Raw genomic sequence first — 22,664 nt, 5'->3', positions numbered from 1 at the left:
ACATTTTAATGATGCACGTTTTTTAAAATCTCCATTATTAAAATTATGCACGTAAGGATAACTCATGAGTTTTTTTGGTTGATTAAATATCATTATGTCCAAATTGATTTAAGGATATTTTATTAAGGTACCCGAAAAAGACAAACAATAAAATAGGAAGTTTAAATTCATTTCAGCATATTTCATTAATGTAATTGAAAAGACAAGTATTAAATTAGGCAGTTTTATTCGTTTTAGGATATTTCATAAATGCAACTGAAAAAGACAAGTAAAAAAGTATGGAATTTAATTAATGAAATAAGAACATTTTCAAATGGGTACTTCTCTTTTAATAATATAGATTATCAAGGCTTCGTGTCCAAGCCTTGACATTATCAGAAAGAATTAAGTATAATATACAGTTACAGTGGTGAGAGCCGGCCCTGCACTAAAGCTTATAAAACCCATGCTTTAGGCGCTAAATAATGTTAGATATTTAAGGGGCGCTAAAATACAAAGGATCTTTCGTAGTGTAGTGGTTTCGTTTGATACAGATGTTATACAAGGTCTCTGTTAGCGTAATATTAAAAGCTAAAAGACATATCTTATATATCTTATTTAAGATACGTTTCTTAACTTTTTTTAGTTAAAAGCTAAAAGACTATATCTTATATATCTTATTTAAGAGACGTTTCTTAGTTTTTTTACTTAAAAGCTAAAAGACTATATCTTATATTACGCTAAAAGACTTAATCTAAGAGACCTACAATAAATATACTCTAATTAATGTTCACTTGATGAGACGAATAAGAGTGTTAAAAATGAAAATTCTTTTTCTATGTAGGGTATATGTAATACAGTGTGCACTTTGCTTGTCAATCCATTTCATGAAAATGAAATCTAAAATTGTAATAAGATACAATAAGTCTTTTATGTTCAAAATCAGTAGCTTTCCCTTGTTGTTTGTTAGTCTAGTCTTTCACAGTTTCTTCAACGAATACGATTCACACGAGAGAATGGCCCATGTGCAGCTTTAGGAGCAAGTTTCTTGGCAGTCTCTGGCACTCCAAAAACATTCCAAAACCTCAGTGTCTCATCTCCTGCTGCTGAAGCTACGGTACAACCATCTGGACTCTGTAGAAAACACACAGACAAAAACAGCACAAGTTTCAGAACTAAAGACTTCAAAAAAAAAAAAAAAGAACTAAATTAATATAAGTTTATTCTCTTCACCTGGGCCATATATAGAACTCTTGACGTATGACCATTGAGCTCAGCCATCTTCACCATAGATGGATACTTCCACAACGTAAGCTGATTCTGTGCAAACCCGTGTGAGCTAAGCAACTCTCTTTCATTCTTGCTCCACAACAACGAACACACTTGCGAGCCAGTGTCTACCGAATTCAAACAAGCCCCCGTGTGAGTGTTCCAGAACTTAATCGTCCTATCTCCTCCACCACCACCAGTCGCTAGCAGATTCGCCTGGAAAGGGCACCAGGCAAGGGCTTTAACTGCAGACGTATGCTCCTCAAGCCTGTGAAGCCACTGCGTGGTGGAGTTTGAAGAGGCCACGGAACGGTCCCATATGTGTACCACGTTGTCGTTGCCACCACTCGCTAGCTGCTGTCCGGATCCTGACCACTTGAGCCCACAAACCTCCTGAGTGTGACCACTGTAAGTCTCCACGACGTGTGATCTGATCCGTACGTCGTTGTTTACAATCTGCCCATCCATTCCCCCAGTTGTCAGAATATGATTGTTCCATGCCAAGGATCCTACTCTTGACTGGTGGCAACCCTTCAATGTCCTTAGCTGCAGAAAATAAAAGTACAACACATCAGGTTAAGTACACAACACATTATGTCTGAATCAGAGGAGATAGGAGATTTTTGTAGTTAACTTACTTGACGGTTGGATGCAGAATCCCACAGTTGCACTTCAGCGTTATTAAGACCAACAGCAACATGACGACCATCAGGTGCCCAGTTGATACTTGTCACAGGTCCTTTCTCTTCATCAATGGTTACAAGCTCAGATGTGGAGCCACTAGAAGCATCCCACAGATAAACTGTGTGTCCCAGCGCTATAGCCAAAACATTAGCACTACCCCAGTCAAGCAAGTTGAGGTAGAAGTCCTCCACAATGTCAGGTGCATCCAGTGTCCTCTCAGAAGTCTATCATTACAACATAAAATTAGAACAAACGGATCAATATTACAATACAACAAGAAGTAGATGCGAACTAATTAATACATACCTAAGGAATGTGTCTTCTTGGCTTTACGGATTTAGGTTGTTGTTGGTGAAGAGAAGAACCAGAGTGGTCAGTGGAAAGCAACTGAGCAGGATCTTTAGGTTTGTTCCTGAAGGCGAGAATCCGTGTGTGGTTCAGGTTCATGGTCTCAGCTAGTTGCTTCCTGTAGGCCTCTCTGGATGGTGAGCTTACCGCGGTTTCTTCTTGATCTTTACCGTTCCTTCCTTCGGTAAGAGCGTAGTGTGCGTAGTCGAAATCCATGGCTGATCTGTTGGGTATGAATCTGTCAAGCTGGTGCAACACAAAAGCAAATCAATATCACTGATCTTTTTAAGATATCTAAATAAAGACAAACATTCCACAACTAGAAACCCTAATTCTCAATTAGAAACCCTAACTCACATTTTCCTTGCAGTTTTTCCTGGGAAGGAAGTGTTCTCGAAGAGGGCAGCGAGCTTGAGCCTTCAAGTGCGAAGATGTGTTTATACCTGCATCCATTGTTGACACAAAACAAGCAGAGAGAAAAAAAAAACACAAAGAAGCAGAAGGCACGATAGTGATGATATATATATATATATATATGGGCAAATCTCCAAAATAGCATAAGTTTATATCACAAAAATAGCACTCAAAAACTAAAATGACCAAAATAGCATTTTATCTTCTGAAAATTTAAATTTTTTTATTTTTCAAAATTTGAAATCTTATCCCCAAAACTTCATTTATAAACCGTAAACCCTAAATTCTAAACCCTAAACCCTAAACCCTAAATTCTGAACCCTAAACCCTAAACTCTAAACCCTAAACCCTAAACCCTAAACCCTAAACTCTAAACCCTAAACCCTAAACTCTAAACCCTAAACCCTAAACCCTAAATTCTAAACCCCACCCTTTAACTCTAAACCCTAAATTTGTGATTTTTGATAAAACATTAAATGCTATTTTTGTGACTTTTGACCTTGAGCGCTAGTTTGGAAACAAAAACTTATTTAGTGCTATTTTTGTCTTTTTCTATATATATATATATATATATATATATATATACACGAAACGGATTTAAACAATTAAATGAAATTAGATCAAAGAATAATCAATAGAGTAATAAATTCGAGCGAAGAGTTGTTCGTGGGTTGATGATGGGATGGGAGATGAGTGGAGGAAAGTGTGAACTTTGAGGTGAATTTATAGTTTTTGATTATTAAGCAGTGGAGGCCGTTTAGGGTTTCGGCTGTCCCCAAATCTCTAATCGGAAAGTCGCTAACGGCTATATTTATGTGAGAGAGCCGTTGAAAATTTTATATACGCGTTTCTCGAATCTTACTAAACCAAACCATAACCAGTCAGTTATGTAATGAATTACTTACTAACTGAAATTTGTTTTACAAAAGCCGAACCAAAACATAAGAGACGTTCGATTCGGTTTAATTGAACCAACACTAAAAAGACTCCCGTTGAAATTTCCTTGCATCCTAACACAAAATTGGGTTACATTGCTACATTTTATATACAAAAAGGCTTCACTAGGAGTTTTCATCTATGCATCATACTTAAAGCATGAACATCCGAAAGTCCTTGGGAAGGTTTTTTGACGAAATATAAGCCCCACTGACACATGGATCCCACAAAAATTTAAAAATCATTTTTCAAAATCACCAAATAAGGATCGGTAATTGAGGGATTTTGGCATTGTTTGCGGACCCCACCGATACGTGACGGCCCACGATTGGTTTATTTTTTTTTTTCAAAAAACCTTAAGGACCCCTTACGATAATCATAGTCTTAGACCATGTTTATCCCTAAGAAATCCATTTGGGTTTCTTAGATTTTTTTTTTTAAAAAAAAAAATTAAAAAGCAAACCAATCGCGGGCCGCCACGAGTCAGTGGGGTCCGCGAACAGTGTAAGAAACTCACTAAAATCAGTTCTTAATTAGTAGTTTTTATAACCGATCCTTAAGGGTTTTGTGGGGATCCACGCACTAAGAAACTCACTAAGAATCCCGGATAAACATACTCTTACACCACTGGCTGGAGATATAGTACAGGAAGCTGGCCAGATTCTGTATCAATGTCAGAGTTAATATTGTCCTCTTGCATTATAGGGGCGGACCCACTCAGAGAGGAGTGGGTTCAATTGACACCATTAAAATAAGATAAATAGAAACTTTTCATTTGAAAACGTTAATATATCGTGGCCGAGTTGGTTAAATTTTCTTCATTGAACCCACAAATCTTGTGTTCGATTCCTCCCAAGGTCAACTTAACCGCAGTCAAATTTTTTTGCTGGGTCCGCCACTCTGAGATATTACGAGTTGCTGTTTTAGCATTGTATCAATATCGGTATCAGTAACAAAGTCAATGAGGTCTTCTAGCTCATTACCAAATATTACAGGTTGCTGGTTCACTGTAGTTTCAATATCATCAGTGCTAAGGTGTCCCTTAGGAGATATTTAAGACGTTGCAGTAAAATCTGTGGATATTGTCTTCTCTGCATGCCCACATTAATGACATAAGCTCAGACGCTCTGAAGACACTTTTTTAACCATTTTCATACAAAGATTAAGAATAAGATAAGCAAAAAAAGAGACTTGACCGATTGAGTTTGTAGAAACTGTACAGAGAGATCTTTACTACAAAAGCATGATATTAATTAACAAAGAAGAGAAGCCCTACACTAATCCCTCAAAACTATTTACAATTGATACAAGGCCACTCACTATAGGTTTATGGTCTTACTCGTCGAGCCAATCTAAGCTGAAACATTTCTCAGCAGCTTCAATCTTCAACCCTGGAACAGCCTTCTCAACTTCCTCCCATATAAACGCAACGTCCTTATCACAAATCACATGGCGTAGAGACTCTAAAGAAACAGCAGAGCTAAGTCTATCCGAGAAAAAACATTCTCTCATGTCTATCTTCTCAAGCGTCTTTAGCTTTCCTATCTCCTCTGGAAGACAACTCAGGTTAACACACTGTGAGATGTCTAGGTACTTAAGCTGAGGAAGCTCACAGATCTCCACAGGCAATGCCTTTAGCTCAAGACAAGCATATAGCCTCAGAATTTCAAGAGCTTGTAGCTTACTGAGGTTCTTAGGCAATTCACTGAGGCGTGGACAGTTTGTGATGCTTAAGGAGTTGAGAGATGTCATGCCGCAGATGCTTGAAGGTAGTGAGACGAGATCATCACAGTGATCTATCGTCAGGTCAGCTAATTTTGGGAAGAGGTTGGAGATGTCAACTCCTGTCTGATCAAAACTGTTATTGATCTTGCAGAGGATCAAAGACATCTTGTGGAGTTTTTTCAAGGGAACTGTAGTGTTGTAGAGTTCAGGGACATGAACTCTCTCCAGCCAGAGAGTCCTTAGGTATGACAAGTTGGCGAAAATCGAAAAGTCATTGAGAACAGCAGGGGACATGCCGTTGTTGATGATCACTAGGACCCTAAGCTTGCTCATCTTAGTGATGAAAGGAGGCAGAACATATTTGTCTGAAGAGAAGTTCAGTATTAGAATCTCTGCCTTAGGGAAGTCCATGTCAAAGTCAGACCAACCCATCTCATCCATATCCCCTGCAACAGAAACATAACTCTAGTCAACATTACCATCCTTGTGATATAAAGATTGCAGTTTAAAACAGTCTCTTACCAGTATGAATAGAGACTATCTGAGCTCTGTATGGCTCATCACTGTTCCTTCCCCATTCTTTTGGAAGAGATGACTCTCTTTTCGGCATCAGCAGTCTCTTCCTTATGTTTACTTTCCCTTTGTTGCTTAAATGAAGAGCCAAGTCTCTCAGAACATCATGTTGTGTCACAAACACATCATAGTAGCTTGCATATGAAGAGCCAAGCCTGTATATCAATATACCAGTAGTGATTATTAGTACATATAAAAAAGTGAAGAGCTACAAGTGATGTGATCCCATCCTTACCGTGGATCTTTCCCAAGGGTAAGTAGATTCTTGTGCGACAAATCAACAAGAGTGGCAAAAGCAATGGCCTCCTCTAGATCATGTATCTCAATCCACATGTTGATAAGAACATCTACAGGAATCTTCCTGTCTTCAGGAAATGCGCCAAGATCCAAGAAACACTCTCTGGTTGTCGAGTCAAGATTTTCTAGACTAGCTTCCATTTGATGAAGTAATCTAGTCTCGTGAGTTTCATCAGCAGGTTCACCTTTTTGTAACCTCTGCAATGCTCCTTTCCAATACATTTCAGGTCGGTCTTTTAGTGAAGCCCCTGTGACTTTGAGAGCCAAAGGTAGACCTTTACACTCACCAGAAACCTGTGAGAATCAAAAAGCATTGGATATATACATCATACTAGGCATGAATCAGTTGAAGAAAAAAAAGTAGACATTATAATTACCTGCTCGACCATTTTTTTGTCGAAACCAGAAGGGATAGTTTTCTGACCAAATGCACAGAGACAGAAGAGGGAGAGTGCTTCATCTTCCCTTAGTACTTCCACATCATAAGTGGCTTTAGGCTCTGTGAGTTTGGACCGTGAGACCACAAGTGTTGTGCAACCAGGGATATTAAACGTCAAGGCGTCCAACGCTTCTCTTGTCCAAACATCATCAAGAATCACCAGCTTCTGTGTTTTAACACCGCCCTCGTACTGTAAATTCCAGTTTGGAACAGGGTTTACACCTTCATAACCAGACACAAACGCCCATATATGTGCTCTCAGTTCCTCAAGCATCGGAGATTGTGATACAGTCAGAAACAAAACCTTGTTCTCAAAATGACCTGACATAAACAAAAACAGTGTCAGTAACTCAACTCAATCATTACAACATGTTCATCTAACTATTTGCAATCTAAGTCCCACATCGGAATATTAGACAAATAGTTTCTAATATATAAAGTCCAACTCTGATTCATATGAGGAATTTTAGGAAAAAAAATCGTAGGGCTTCCGTTCCGTCCAAAACCGACAATATCATACTAATTATGCATCTGATGACGACATAACATAGTTAGAGACAGAACAAGAGCAGAAGACTTACATTGGACTTCAACGTCCCGTTCAAGCTCTCTAGCAAGTGTAGTTTTGCCGACACCGCCCATGCCACTGATACCAATAAGCCCTCTCTCGGCGCTAAACATCATCTTCTTCACCTTCCTCTTACCTATCTCCAACCCAACACCAAACTTCTCCTCGTCGTTGCCCATCTCAATCTCCATCGTCGCCTCTGCTATCTTCATGGCTTCCCTTATCATCCCTCCTCCACCGATCTTCATCGACCCCAAGTGCTCAGTCATCATCTCAAGGCTCCTATCAACCCGATCGAACCTTACATCGGAGTTAGCCCTGAGAAGATGAACATCAGCGAGGATATGAGTCAATATCTGATTCTTAAGGAAGTTAGAGATATCCTTCTCTAGCTTCTCCATCTTCCTCGCTAATGTTAACTGTCTGTACACGTTCCAGCGACGGGCGCTCAACACTTTCTCGGTGAGTTTCTTCCCTTTCTCTAAGGTGTTAGAGAGCATACCGATCTGAGCCTGACGGTGAGGAGGGAGCTCGACGCCGCTGTACTGAATCTCCTTGATGGTCGGCTGCATGTTCTCGATCAAGTCGATGAGCCTCTCAGCGACGCTTTTGTATTTCCATGCTTTGGCTGATATCATAAAGAGCTGTTTCAGTAGCTCAGTCGCTATTTCACCGGCGAAAAAATCGGTGATGGCCATTGTTAATGAAGTCAATGAGGTCGAGAGAGAGAGAGAGAGTAGTTAAGGAGAATCTAAATGGAAATTTCGTGGAAATTTTACAAAGATAATGGTAAGTGAAAACATCATCTATCCTATACTAAAAGCAATATATGGAGTGTTTTTAACATGTCCACGTAGGCAAATTTATTTGGCCAATCAAAACATTTTAATAATCCACGTAGATCTGTTCAGTAAACTGTTGATTTTGTATGGGCTCTAATATGTTCCGATGGGCTTCATTGGTTAGCAATGGACTGAGCTATCCGGTTCAATTAAAAAAAACATGTAACCGCAGCGTTCATCGCTTTCCTTCCTCCACAAATAAACTCGCCGTCTCCGTTAATTCTTAATCTTCAGAGTTTCTCTTCTCATCTCTTCATATTCCCTGAAGTTCAATGTATTCTTAAAATTTGGCAATTCTAGCACCGCTCCCGTAGTCCTCTAACAGGAAGCTGACAACTTCACTGACGAACCACCAGAGCGATGGCGCTCACCTGGGGATCTACCACACCAGAGATCCAACCGAACCGCAACGAGAGAGAAAGGTACCACCTTGACGACGACGGACGCTTCCTCCTCCATCTTGATGATCAGGTACCGGGTGGGGAGACGAGATGAGCTCCGACGAGGCTGCCGGAAGACGCAGCGCCTCCACCCACGGAGAACACGAAGCTTGAAGGTGATTTGTTCTGGGTTTAGTTTTGCTGATTTGAGTCGAGTTTGGGTTGTGGATGAAGAAGTGTAAGAGAGTAGTTATTGTGGTGTTGATGATGATTGTTTGGAGATGTTCATGCCGTTTATTAGTGAAAGATTGAGTAAAGAGGTTGGTTCTGACTCTTGCACCGTTGTTTAATTTGCTGGAATCGTAGCTTCTCAGCTTCTTTTGCTTGATATTTGATTCGGAGTTAGGAAGAGATCTGCGAGAATCTGTGCTTCAGAAGATCTTTGGGTTCCACAGTTGCTACTTCTTTGGTGAGTCTCTTTTCTATGGAGAGTTCTTTGTAGTCTTCAATTTACAGGGAATACAGATGATTGAGTATATTCTGATGTTTTCTTGATTTTGACTTCACAGATGGCATTATAAAGATGCTTCTGGTGGAGCCATATCTGCATTTGACTCCACTATTGGTACGTTCTTTAGCTAAACATTGTTTCTACTCTACAGGTGACATGAGAATTTCAAATTTAATGTTTTTCATTTATAAAATGTTGTGGAGTTATTTTTGTTGAATCATATTTGTATATGGAAGGGCTGTTGTAGCTTTACTGAATCATACTGACGCTCTTAAAAATCTTTCAGGGTTCAGAAGACGAAACTGCTTTAACTGAAACCATAACAGAAGCTATGACTGAATTGGCGGAGAGGCTATGAAGTGGAAAATCCGAAAGAAGTTTGCAGTTAAAGAACATTGCTATCAACTGGTAGTTTCTTTTTGGCAAGGCCTCCCTTAGGTATGCATATAGTTATTGGCTACTAAAAGTTAGTTGCTTTCGGTTACTTAATTGTTTTTGCTTGATATTTCCAAACGATCACACATGAAAACTGAAGATCAAGAGGAAACCTGCAGATACATGAACATGTTCTCCAATTCACGTACACCCTATCACTTGGTCAACTGGGTGATCAGTCAAGGTGAAGTGATCAGAGATGTGGACGCACCGCTAAACTCTACGCCTGCATCCTTCATCGGTAAATTTCTTTTACGTAATGTTGTGGACTGTTTTTCTCGAATCATTTGTTCATAGAACATTCCCATCTTTTATTTTGGAGCTTTTATGTCTCTCTTGACTAATCTATTATGCAAAATCTAATCTCCAGAGTGGTGTGTATCGCTTGAAGAACAAGGACTAAAGGTTTTGACTGTGACCATTCCAACATTGACACAACAAGTTTGAAGAGAAGTCCAGATTGCAACCTTTTGTATTCTCGGATCGTTTTGTGAATGGGACTAAGGTTGGAGTTTCAGACATGAAGCTATGAGTGCTGAACCACCCACCACTTGAAAATAGGCTTAGCATGAAACCCTGGAAATGTAAGGATGCTGCAGAAGTAGTAATTGTTGTCCAGAGATTCTAACATGTCACTTCGTAACATTTTTAGGATCTACTACTTTTTTTTGATCAAGTAGGATCTACTACTTAACCAAGAAAATAACTACTATTGTGGATCTTTGTATTGTAAAGCAGACTCTTAAAGTCTTTTAGAGATCAGTGGTGTTCTTTGAAAGGTCTTCAGCATGGAAAGTTTTAACATATTTTAAGTCTTCTGTGATTTACAAAGAACTTTTTTTCGACCAATTTTTTTTTGCCAAATGTAATTTACAAAGAACTTACGAGTAAATCTTTCCACGTTTAAAAAATAAAAGAAAAGAATATACTGTCCCAAGAATGTTACAGAGTTGTGTTGTTGGATTCAGTTCGAAGAGTACTAATGTTTTAAATTTTATTTTCTTTTAAATTTTACATTTGAAAAAAATTATTATTATTTTGATATTAAGTTATATGATTAGAACAAAAATGTCCAGTTTCTCTGACAAGAAATACTGATTGAATTTTTTTTTTTGAAGAATCAGATTGCATTCAAGGGGCAAAAAAAATCAAACAATACCCCAATTACAAGTGAGGGCAGAGATGAGTGAATTCCAGGAAGCAAACAATACTTCTTTTTTTTTTTGTCAAAATTGGTGGAGAAGCATGACACCACTCTTCTCCACAAATATTTCTTCTCAGGAGTTGTGGGACTGGCGTGACATAAGTATCATTCTCTGTTTACCGCTTTCTGATCTCAATATTTGTAATATTGAACGTCAAGGCGATGAGCCAAATCCCCAGGGTGTTAAGGGCAAAGAGGATGGTCGTAAATGACCCCATGAGTGAAGTAACAAATCTGTGAACCCGTCAACCCAACATGCTTCCATCCCTTTACAATTTCATAAATTTTTATGCATTTCCTTTTTCCTTTGCGATATTACACCTTCTATTTATTTTTTGAAAAATAAACTTTATTCAATGTGAATTGACATTTTTATCCATATTAGATATTTCAATAATTAAAATATACTCCAAACTAAAAATAGTATTATTATTATAATTATTTATGTTTAAGATAAATTTGTATGTTTAGATAAATATATGTTATTTTATCTTTTAAAATTTTAAAATAACAATTATATTATAAAAACAAAAAATCATGATTTTTTCTCTTTTCCAAAACCTCTAGCTATATGCAGCATAATTTTACTAAACGAAAAAAAAACAGAAGTATTTTCAGAATAAAATAGAAGCAGAATTAGAAACTGAAATCTGATTCATGAATTAGCAAATTTCTTAATGAAATGAGAGGAAATAGGAAGAATCTGTGAAACTATAGAATAAAAGTTTTGTTTCAGACATGGAGGATACAAAGAAGGTTACCTTCTTTTTTTTCTCAAAAAATAAATAGTTTAAGATATATTAAAATAATATATTTTGTAGATAAAGATAAATAGTTTAAGATAAACATTTCTTTTTATAAAAAAAAACTGTTTTTCTAAAACCTTACTTTAAATACAAAATAAATTAGGAATTGAGAAATATTCAGATTGGACAATTTAGTAAATTTATATATACATAAGTGTATTTTTCAAAAAAAAACTTACACAATGGTGTAGTTTTCAAATTAAAAATTTACTGTAGTATATTTCTCCAAATTTTCCCATTTAGTTTTTATCATAAACCAAAAAACCAGCATTCAAAATTATTGAATTTAGGTATATTTATATTAAGTTTGAAATTTTATTTTAAGATAGAATAATTTGCTGACTGAACGTTTATAATCCAAACTTATCGCTAAATATTGTTTCATATTTTATACACAAAATTATTTTATGAGAAAAATAGAATATCTAATAAATGGACAGTAAAATTGTTCATAATGAATAATAAAATACAATAAATTATCAATATATACATATATATTAAGTAGGTTTTATCCTTTTTATTAGATCATCAAAACAAGTAATGTACCAAAAATTGAATCATAAGCACATTTCTTAAAAACAACCAAGATTTTAGTTAATTATCTATATATCATTAAACATTGAGTTGGTGATAGTGATACTACTAAGCTACTGCGAAGCATTTTCGTATTTCAAATAATGTGAAAATAACCTTTTTTAAGTGTGAGAAATATTTAGAATAGAGATTTTGGTCTAAGAGAATGTCATACAATTTTGGATATTAGGTACAAAAACAACATTAATAAATTTATTTTCGTGTTTAAATAATTGGTATGCAGTAGTGACACCTTTAAAAAAAATATTTTTTTGAATGCCTAAATATATTTTTTAAAGTTATTCTAGAAATTAATATTGTTTTGCTTAAATCCAAATTTTGGAATACTATTTTTCAAAAATTTAACTTGCTTGAAAGACATCCAATACATATTATGATATTTCAACTCTTTGCGGTTGCACATACTTCAGAATAATATTTTTATATTTTCAAATGTTTGAAAATAATTTAAAACATAAATTTAAAAGACATAATCCGCGCGTAGCGCGGAAAAAAGATCTAGTTGTTATAAAGAAAAGAAGAGGAACGCGCTAACAAAAGTCCTAATGAGAATATTTCCACACAAGTATGTTCTGTTCAAAAAAAAAAAAAAAAAGTTCTGTTCACACAGACCACATCGTGTAGGCCAGTGAGATAGAGAGAGTGGGTCCTACTATTTATTTGTTTACTTGTTGATATAGTCTCTTTTTTAGGTCAAGTCTTCGTAAAACAATAAAATACTAAGAGGTGTATGATAGTTATTTAAAAAATTATAAAGAAAAAACCTCTCATTGGTGGGTAGGCCTGGGACTGATCGAATATCCGGACAAATTTAAGGTATCTAGATCCAAATCTTTATCCGGCGGATCCATAATTTTACAATCATCCAGATCCGAGGTTTTCAGATATCTAGGTGTCGGATATCCTTCTAAAAATTGTAATATCCAGCGGATATCCGGATCCAGATTTGGATCCTTAAAATAAATAAAAAATAATCTTAATATATATAAATATTAAAAATAATTTAAAAACAAAAAATATATAATGTTTTTAATTATTTATGTGTATAATATTACAAAATTTATATAAAATTTATATATACTATTATAAAAATGAAAATATATTAAATAAAATTAATTTATATATATATATATTACATTTTTGAAATAGTTATTAATAAAACTTACGGATCCGGAGCCGACTTTGACGGATCCAACATTTTACTATCCGGATTCGGCCCCTTCGGATATCCGAGGATTTTTGGATCGGATTCGGATCGAATCTCGGATCGAATCCGGATCTCCGATAAAAGTTCCAAGCCTATTGGTAGTATCTAAAATCAGGCCCGGAACTACTTATTTGGATGGTTAAACCATGGAAGAAAAAATTTTAACGAGTGGTAGAAATAGAATTTGGGACAGGAGTAACTAGCGTTAAGCCTTTTAAAAAAAAAAGACAGAGTAACTTCCTTGGTTCTGTGCCATGGGTTCTATGTATCCAGCCGCAGACTAAATTTTTATTTGCTTAGCTAACCGATATGAGACTTTCATTCAAAACCTGGGTTCGGACTATTTCATCTGTAGTATCCTCATATGGAGATTTGTTGGGTTTTGGTCCAGATACCTCCGACCAATTAAAAAACATTTGTTATCTGTAAACCATATACTAAAGTAAGAATGTGATGCTCTGGCCTTGCCATGTGAAATGCTTAGATACACGCTCAACATGTATGTGATTCGTTTCGCATCAGATTCTTCCATGTTCACCATCCTTATCGTTGTTTTCCCTTTGTTAAAAAAAGTAGCTTTCTGTCTTTAATTCCACTGGGAATATCGTAGCAATTTGCAGTGACAGTGACGACATCATTATACGACACTGCTAAATAACGTAAGAAATAAGGAACCAGGAACAAGCTAACAAAAGTCTAAATGTAGATTGGAAAAGGATTGGATAATATTTTCACACAAGTTATGTTGCTGTTCACACATATAATTATATTGCAGATAGAGATAGATAGAGTGGGGTACATAATTATTTGATTATTTGTTGCTAAAGTCTTTTTAGGCTGAGTCTACAGAAAACAATAAAATATTAGGAAGCATAATAATTGTTTATTTGGAATAAATTTATCACATTAAACGACTAATAAAAGGAAAAAAAAATTGGAGATACAGTACCTGCTTATGAAAACAGATTAAAATTTTTCAAGTTAAATCTTTCAAAATATATAAACATATCAATTATATTGATTTTTTGATTAGAAAGCATTTCAAAATTTTGAGGAATTATTTATGTAAAAGTTTTCCAAAATAGACAAAGAGAAAGATATTAAAATAATATTTTGACAGGTTTTTCAAACATTCGAAATGTTCTCTGATCAAATATTAATATACTTTTTTTTTACGGCAAACATTCACAGATTTATGTAGACTCAGTAAACCAATGCGGCAACTCGGCATCCATGTGTACGACGAAAGATGGCTGGTTCCAAGCACTGCGTGCCAAACGATCCGCCTTTATGTTTTCCGTCCTAGGTACATGAACAATATCTGAGTTGGTGAAGCTTTTTCTTAAAAGCATAATGTCTTCCAGGTAGCTTTCAAATGCTGATCATTCCTCTAGTTCCGAAACCATCTTCACCAATTGAGAATAATCTATTGCAAACATCACCCGAAACTGTCTTAAATTCTTCATACATTCCATTGCCCAAATTAATGTCTCTATCTCCGCATGAAAAAGAGAGAGACATGTCCTTACATTCCTTGCCCCTAATAACGCGTCAAACCCCGGTAGTGTGTTGAACTAGCCTTGTCCTGAAAATAAGTCCTTATCTTTCCAGGAACCGTCTATAAAACACAATCTTCCTGTAATCCCATAATTAGGTCTTATCTGACCCGCTTGTACCAACCTGGTATCATTAATAACTTGTGTCTCAGCCCAAAGTCTTGATTCCAATTATGCTAAGTTGAGTGTTTCCCTCGGATCAATATCAAGATTACTGAAAACTTTTTTATTACGGCCCTTCCAGATGTACCATAATATCCATGCAAACTGATGGTCTTCCATTTTTGGGTTAACTCTCCAAAATAGATGGTCTATGTTAGCAAAAAGAGAACCCATAGGAAAGATATTTGGATTGGATGGAATCTTAGGTAGTGCCCACACCTGACGTGCCGGGAGACATTCAAAAAACACATGATTTATTGATTTCTCCGAATCTCCACACCTTGCACAACATGTATCTTCTTGTATTCCTCTTGCATTTAGATTTTTTGTTACCGCTATACAACATGTCACCAGCTGCCATAAGAAATGCTTTAACTTTGGTATATCCACATTTGGTCCATAAAATTCTGGTAGTTTTTCCTTATCATGATATATCCTTTCTATCTGATACCCTGATTGTACCGTGTATTTCCTGTTATTAGTGAAATGTCATCCATTCCTATCTTCCTTCTGATTCCTACTCAAAGGAATACTTTCGATCATTTTTGCATATTGGGATTCCACCAATGTCTTAATGGCCTGTAAATTCCATGTTCGGGATTCCTGATTAATGAGAGAATCCACTATGAGTTCCGGGTAATTATTATGAAAGTTTTTGTTAGCTGGTCTCGGGCGAGTGGATGAGATCCAATGATCATTCCATACTGAAATAGATGATCATGATCATGTTCCAACCTTTGTGATTAGTCCTTTTGATTAATATAATTTTTATTATATTTCAAAAGTCCAACATCAAAATTCTCCAAAATAATGATATTCTGAATGTTTTAAAACATTCTATACTCGAAAACATGATATATTTTCTCCATGTAATTACAACCACATAAATTATGTTTGAAACAGTTATGTGGAATTAAATAGCTTAAAGGGAAACTAGAAATTGAACATAAAATTGTGACATTTCTTTAGAGCACTTTTATCGTGTAGTTTCTTAAAATGAAGTTTTCAATAGGTAAATATTAATATTATAATACAAATTTTGATTTAAACTAAAAATATTTTCTTTTAAATATTTAAATAAATAAGAAAGTGACACATGTACTCTAAAATATCTCAATAGGTTCTTACAAATCCTGTTTTTAATTTTTTTTTCTTCATCTCTCTCCAATTTTTCCCTTTTTAATTAATGAATTACAATTAAAAATAGATTTTTATGGAGTTCTTACAATTAAAAATAAATCAAAAACAATTAAAAGAAGGAAGAGAAAAATGAAAAGTTTTTAAAACTCAACCTTTTAAAATCCATGATCAACTATAAATAACACATGTCACTTAACTAACATTTCATCTATTAAAGAAAAATCAAAACAAAAATCTGAAATTATAATACTATTATTATTATTTTTTTAGATATTTTCATGGTATGCTCTATCGACAAATGAGTTTTCTTTTATATATCAGTCCGGCAGCGTTATATATATGTCATATTTGCAAAATCGTTTTGAAGTAAACAACTAAGGGTCTGACCGGTTCAAACGCAGCGGTTACGGTTGCGGGAGTTTGCGGATGCGGGTGATTGCGGTTTCTTAGGGTTTTAAGAGATCTGTACGACTGGTTCTACGATTAGAAATTGGTGCGTTTGCGGGATACTTATGACTGGTTAACTACCAATTGTATTAGCGATTAAATAATAAATTAACAATATTTATATTTTATATAATTATAAAAATATCAAAAATCATAATACTATAATAAATATAAAAATTATATTTAGAAAGTTATAGTTTTAAATTTTTAAAAATTATAGAAAATATTTGTATTTTAAAATTTTTATAATATTAATTAAAATATAATAGATATATTTTAGTATTTTTATAATTCCAATTTAAAATTTTTATTGATTATTTTTATTTTTGTTATCTTGTTTTAAAAGAAAAAAAAATATTCTTTCGCAACCGCAAATGCTAGCTGGAACCAGCTTTTAAATTTCTAAGGTTTAGAGCGGTTTAAAGAACTTATTAGAATGATTGTTGCAAAACGCCCGCTACCAACCGCAAAAGTTGCGTGTGCGGGTGGTAGCAGAAAAACCATTCATCCCCTAAATACACATAAACCATAAAAATAGTACAACCACACGAGCTGAGAAACAAAGATAAAAGCTTATTTCAGAATAATTGTAATCGAGATGGCATGAGAAGATCACCCACACGCAAAAATAAAGGAAGAGATAAGAATGGGGTCTCAGTCTCACAGTCTCAATTACATCTATATACACAGACAACAAAAATTTACCCTATCAAATAAGAACGGCGTCGTCTTGGATCAGTAACATTGATCCTCCAATGGAAGTCAGTTGAACCTCTACGCCTCGATCTCCTCCTCTCCCAGTTAAGTTCTGTCCTCCTCTTCTTGGTCAGCCTACAAAACCTTTGCAAATCTTCGTCCATGGCGTCGTGCACTTTCCACCATCTATCGTGAGCCGCGTCGCTAGCGTACACATGCTGCTCCACGTCGAAGTTGCAGTCGTAGTCTCTATAACAAAGCCATGGTTTCCATCCCAAGTAGTGGACTGCATAGAGCTGAGGCGGCTCAGCAGTGAAGAGGCTGTTCTTGATGTTTCTTTCGTTGGTTGTGTTCGACCAGAAGTTCTTTAGAAAGTTTACTCGGCGAGGTAATCGGTGCCACCACACGAATATCTCGTTTAGATACCTGAAAATACATATGTACATTAGCATTACTGTTGTTATGGTTTAATGTATTGTTAGTAGTAGGCCTGTAAACTTAACAAGAACTGAAAACCAATACAGAATAGAACAGAAATTAAAACCAAAACCAAACCGATGTTCATATACAAATGATTCCTATCTTTAGATTTGAAAAACATGAACCGAACACGGCTAACTTACCCAAAAAATATGAATTACAAGAACAGTTTTTTTTTATTTGAAATACTTAAGATTATCGGACTACCCAATTTTGATCTAACAACCCAAATTACCCAAAATTTAACCTAAAACTCTATTATGTGACTTTTATCCGAATTATCCCAAATTACTTGAAAAATCAGAACCCAATTAGCACTAAATTGGACCTGGACTTTTTCGGATATTAGCCGACCAAACCGAACCAATTTTTAAAAAATACTCGAATTGTTCCAAAATCCCCAAAACCAAAAACTAAATCGAAATCAAAATCAAAACGAAAATTGAATGCTCATGCTTGTTGTGCCTATGCCTGATTAATTAGTAGTGTTTATATCTTATAGGGTCTACAAGCGGTTTACACTTAACCATACCATTGAATTGATAAAAGTTAACCGGACCAGTTTGGTTGATGCTCTCATTGATGCTGTTAAGCACTTTTTTTTGGTCAACAAGCTTTTATATTAAACTAAATGCCCAACGGGTTTAGACGGTTACAACCGGAAGTGAATTCAACGGCTAGATGAAAACGAAAGGTACAGCAATAAAGGATAAATGTGTTTAAGGGGCGAAGATACCCGTAGACAAACTTCACTTGAAACCCTAAAACTGATGCTCCCAAGAACATACTAAAATCGGTACATGAACCGATGAGAGGGGACCCTAAAGATCGGGTTTGAAAGTCGTTGGTGAATACCAACACTGATGAGCTCATTGAGAAGCTAGATGTGAATATGCAGTCCATTAGACAAACAAGATCAGCTATAATCCGGGAGACTAGGTGAATCTCAACTGTGCCGGAAAGCATATTGTTTGGTGAGACGGTTGATACCGTTGTCATCTCCAATTCCATAGGTATATTTGACTTTGAAACGAACCGTGAGAATGACGTCGGATAAGATTGTGGTGGGAGATCACTCGAGAGTCCTTTTGGGTCATAAAATGGGCTAGAACCCTTGTTGTTTAAAGTCCAGGCCCAGAAAAGTGGAGTGAAGCTCGCGTCTCGGCGTTGGAGGCACAAAACGTCGTGGTGGTGGGGCGACCTCTCGTCTGAGAGTGACTTGTTTCGAAGAAGGCGTGAGCGGCTTGAAGATAAGAGTGAGGAAGCACATAAGCAGAGAACTCAACGGTGTGGTGGTGACGGCTCCGCCTTGTCGGTGTGAGAACAAGACAGCAGTGGATTTTTTGTTGGCGGAGATGAAGGGAAGCGGGAGTGATATCGACGTGGATGGGTGGAGCTGAACCCAGCGAGGATCTTTTAACCGAGAGATCCAACTCTCAGATCTGATGTTCCAAACAGAGGAACCATCGTTGTGGAGGTTACGAAGTACGGAGGAGCAGCAGTGGCCTTCAGAGGAGCTGACGCCAGGGCCACCGGTGGTCTTCATGGCGGTGCTTGAGACCAAGCCGTTCGAGCCATCTGAAGATCCAGCGGAGACGAGCATGAACGGAAGTGCTGCGAGGACGATGAACGCGCTGAAACTAGGCATGACTAGAGAGGGGCTGCTCGCTCGGAGAGGATGAGTGGTAGCGAGGAGGGGAACATGGAAGGCAGTAGTGTCTCGGATTGGAGGGGAAAAGGTGATGACGAGCGGATCTAAGGGAGCAGCGGCGTGGGAGACGATGACAGTACGAGTACAGATGTTAAAGACGACGAAGAAGAAGAGAGAATACGTTATAACACAGACGGAATTGAGGGCCCGACGCCGGTGACCATGGGCCTCACCGGCGTCGAGATGTAAGAGCGGCGGCGGCGTGGTTATGTTCTCTCTCTAGGGCGAACTCTCCCCTTTCTTTCGTTTTTATAGTGCTGTTAAGCACTATATTATTAATGAACTATACTAAATGACTGACATAAAAACATTAAACTACCCATGTATTGTTAAAATATGCAAAGTGCGTACCCTTGATCTCCGCCGTTGTATGAAACGATGTCGTTTCGTTGACTCATGATCGTACTAAACGTACAATTAGAAGGCTCAATGACCATTACACCGGAGTTAAATATCCAGACATCATTCCCGGTGGCCGACATCTGAGGGAAATGGAAGAGAAGGTCAAGGTTAAGCAGGACGATGATGTCAGCATCAATGAAGACCACTTTGTCGTAATCCGTCAACTGCCACAGTCGAAACTTGCTGTAATTATACTCATTGTATGAATCTTTTTCGGCAAGTGGGTTTCTGATTCGTAGGATTCGACGGAGCTTCCATCCTGCGGCTGCGAGAGCTCGGAGTTTGGTAATGGAGATGGAGTCGTCGTGGAGAAGGATAAGATCGCGTTTTGTGTTTGTCTTAAGGAGGCTTTGAGCCAGAGTTATGGCGCCACAGACGTAAGATTCGGAAGAGTGGAGGACGGTTGCGTAGGCCTCACGTTTTGGTCGTCTTGTCTCTGCTTTTATCTTTGTTAGGTCATACACTTTGTCTATACCTGATTTTTTGTATTTGTAATCCAAGAAAATTACATTATACGCTTTGTTTAATAAGATTAACTTTATAGATTAAAAAGCTTATATTAATCTAATTGATATAATACTGAATTAATAAAAAGAAGCTATTTTATCAGATGTATAGCAAATTTTTGTTCTCTGTGCTCAAAAAAAAAAAAGAGTAAATTTTTGTTCTCTTTTATACAGTTATAACATATTATTGAATTTTGACTAAACTGCACACATGACATAAACTTAAAACATATTAATCATGCCATTTTAGAATCTCTTTTAGGAAGCAAGGTAGCTTGAAAAACAATCAATATATGGTAGTTAGCAAAAAGACACACCTAAATCACAACCACTAAGGCACTAACATACCTAATTAACACACAAAAATCAACTAAGCAAAGTATCCAAACATGTCGATTTGTTTTATTTGCCACGACATAGTTAGTACGTACCTTTCACATCAATTTCACGTAATCAAGTTTTTTAAGTTGCAATGTCTCATTTGAGACCTTTCTATCTCAGTTTCAGTTCGAATAATCATCTGTTTGGCTACTTCAACTTCTAATCAAATTAAAACACAAAAGTTAAAGCAATTTGCTAATAATACTAAAAAAGATTGGTTTCATCTTAAGTGAATTTTATTATGGGAATTACGTTTTGTTTTGTGTGGTTTGTATACTTTAGTTCCTTTACTTAAATTAGAATTATTGAACAAAAAAAAATGTGATTGTTATGCAAGTAATATTACCTTGTGGTGCCCACAAAGGAAGAGCAAGATTGCAAGATCCGATGGGCAAACTAACCTTCTGCTGTAACCTAACCACCTCTGGCCGATACAACCACCAATTTCCCTCCCTCTTCTCCATATCATCACACCGGAAAATCTCAATCATCGGTTGACATTTGCTCCAAAACAACACTTTGCTCTTCCATGTCCAATCCGTCTTCCCTTTCTTGGCCACCAAGTTAGCCGCGACAAGGTTGACTTGCAACCTTAAAACCTCTCTTCTCCACCCTTCTTCAGGGTACTTACAAGGCAGCTTCACTACTATCAAATCAAACTTCTCTAATCTTTCCAAATCAGGCATTGGTATCTCAGGACATGTGGGAACCTCGTGATCTTCCTCTTCGTCTATCCATTCAGGAAACAAGTCATGCCATGTGAAAAGCTTAGACACACGGTCAAAATGTATGTGATTAGTTTCTCCATAACGTTTCCATTGGGTAAGATCGGCTTCTTCCATGTTTACCATCCCTATCTTTGTTTTCCCTAACCCTCTTGTTAGAATCTCCTCCATGAAGCTTGGTGCCTCAAGCTTGGTCTGGTTACTAGCGATTTGTGAACCTATCTTGTTTATTTGGTTCTCTACAGTGAGTTCTTGCATCTTCACTCCTCTCGTTACCTATAACTCCAAAGATTTGATCAAATAGCAATAGTAAAAATACCGATTAGACCGAGTTAGGTATAGAGTTTACCCGTTCATCAAAATAAAACAAACACACTTCACCTTACCTTGGGAGTGCAATGACGAAAGGAGCATCCAACAAAGGAAGCTGCGCTGCGGAAGTAAACTGACGAAGAAGGGTGAAGAGAAAATGCAGTGTAGAGAAGAAAAGAGAGAGAAAACAAGATTAAGTTGAAGCGTATCAATGCGGATTTGGATGGAGCTATCTTCATTACCATCATCATCGTCCTCCCGTTTCTCAATAAAAAACACTTCTCTTTCATCTTTTATACTAATCAGATGGTAATTTTCTATATATATATACGGTCCGCGTAAGGTAGTTAATGAAGTAGTGTTAAAAAGTAGTTAGGGGAGATAAAAATAATAGAAATAAACATGATTAGTAAACTACATATGTAGAGGACCAGAGGTTGAGTTTTAAAGTAAGATACTATAATATACCAAAAACATCTAGAAGAGTTTCATTGGACGTGTCAAATTAAGGATTTTCTTTACTCAAAAACAAGCCTGATGGCAAGTTCAAAAAAAAAAAACAAGCCTGATGGATTTATTGGAATATAAACAAAGATGTCGCCAACGATTATGGGTGGTTGGGCTACGAATAATGAAATGACTGTGCAAAAATGTACGCCTTACGTTACGTATTTGTTCTCAGTTGCACATATGGGACCAAGTATATATTATAATGAAAAACAACCCTCTTCTGTATCGTCTCATGTGCAATGGGAAATGGGTTGTTAATCATGACTTGTGAGTCAAGCCTTAAGCTTAGGTGAAAATTATTTATAGTTAGTAAATACTCAACACTCGTCATTCATTCACAAAATTCTTTTTTTTTTTTTTTTCACTTTGTCTATATTCATTCACAAAATTCTTGTAAATATGAGAAAAATGTTGAATGAGTTCTG

The 22,664-nt window shown here is 36.4% G+C and overlaps 2 protein-coding genes, 1 long non-coding RNA gene and 1 pseudogene across 6 annotated transcripts; 1 reads left to right on the top strand and 3 right to left on the bottom strand.

Annotated features, from left to right (window-relative positions):
- Positions 1-815: 815 nt before the first annotated feature.
- Positions 816-2,842, bottom strand: LOC106358978 (annotated as a pseudogene).
- A 1,962-nt stretch (positions 2,843-4,804) lies between these two features.
- LOC125583452 (probable disease resistance protein At4g33300) lies at positions 4,805-8,032 on the bottom strand. The gene is made up of 5 exons (XM_048750417.1): positions 7,246-8,032; positions 6,603-6,985; positions 6,164-6,519; positions 5,878-6,083; positions 4,805-5,801 (listed from the first exon to the last, which is right to left on the bottom strand). The coding sequence occupies exons 1-5, from the start codon at positions 7,928-7,930 to the stop codon at positions 4,966-4,968; spliced, it is 2,466 nt and encodes an 821-aa protein (XP_048606374.1). The 5' UTR covers positions 7,931-8,032; the 3' UTR covers positions 4,805-4,965.
- Positions 8,033-8,038: 6 nt separating this feature from the next.
- LOC106369304 lies at positions 8,039-10,212 on the top strand. 3 transcript variants are annotated; one of them, XR_007320480.1, is made up of 6 exons: positions 8,039-8,774; positions 8,861-8,923; positions 9,024-9,079; positions 9,252-9,403; positions 9,501-9,641; positions 9,771-10,212. It is a non-coding gene; the product is annotated as an uncharacterized LOC106369304 (long non-coding RNA). The 3 variants fall into 3 exon arrangements; XR_007320479.1 differs by having other exon boundaries at positions 8,039-8,923; positions 9,520-9,641; XR_007320478.1 differs by having other exon boundaries at positions 8,039-8,923.
- Positions 10,213-16,953: 6,741 nt separating this feature from the next.
- Positions 16,954-22,139, bottom strand: LOC106361102 (UDP-glucuronate:xylan alpha-glucuronosyltransferase 2). Of its 2 annotated transcripts, none has more exons than XM_013800802.3 (4): positions 21,804-22,139; positions 21,039-21,693; positions 19,755-20,280; positions 16,954-17,638 (listed from the first exon to the last, which is right to left on the bottom strand). In XM_013800802.3, exons 1-4 carry the CDS (start codon positions 22,017-22,019, stop codon positions 17,218-17,220), a joined length of 1,818 nt encoding a protein of 605 aa, XP_013656256.2. In that variant the 5' UTR covers positions 22,020-22,139; the 3' UTR covers positions 16,954-17,217. The 2 variants fall into 2 exon arrangements, with proteins under 2 accessions (XP_013656256.2, XP_013656257.2); XM_013800803.3 differs by having other exon boundaries at positions 21,799-22,028.
- Positions 22,140-22,664: the final 525 nt, after the last annotated feature.

The sequence above is a fragment of the Brassica napus genome, chromosome C3 (genome assembly GCF_020379485.1).
Source record: "Brassica napus cultivar Da-Ae chromosome C3, Da-Ae, whole genome shotgun sequence".
Lineage (NCBI taxonomy): Eukaryota > Viridiplantae > Streptophyta > Magnoliopsida > Brassicales > Brassicaceae > Brassica > Brassica napus.
Note: the sequence above shows the minus strand (reverse complement) of the source record. Positions and strands in the feature narration are given on the sequence as shown.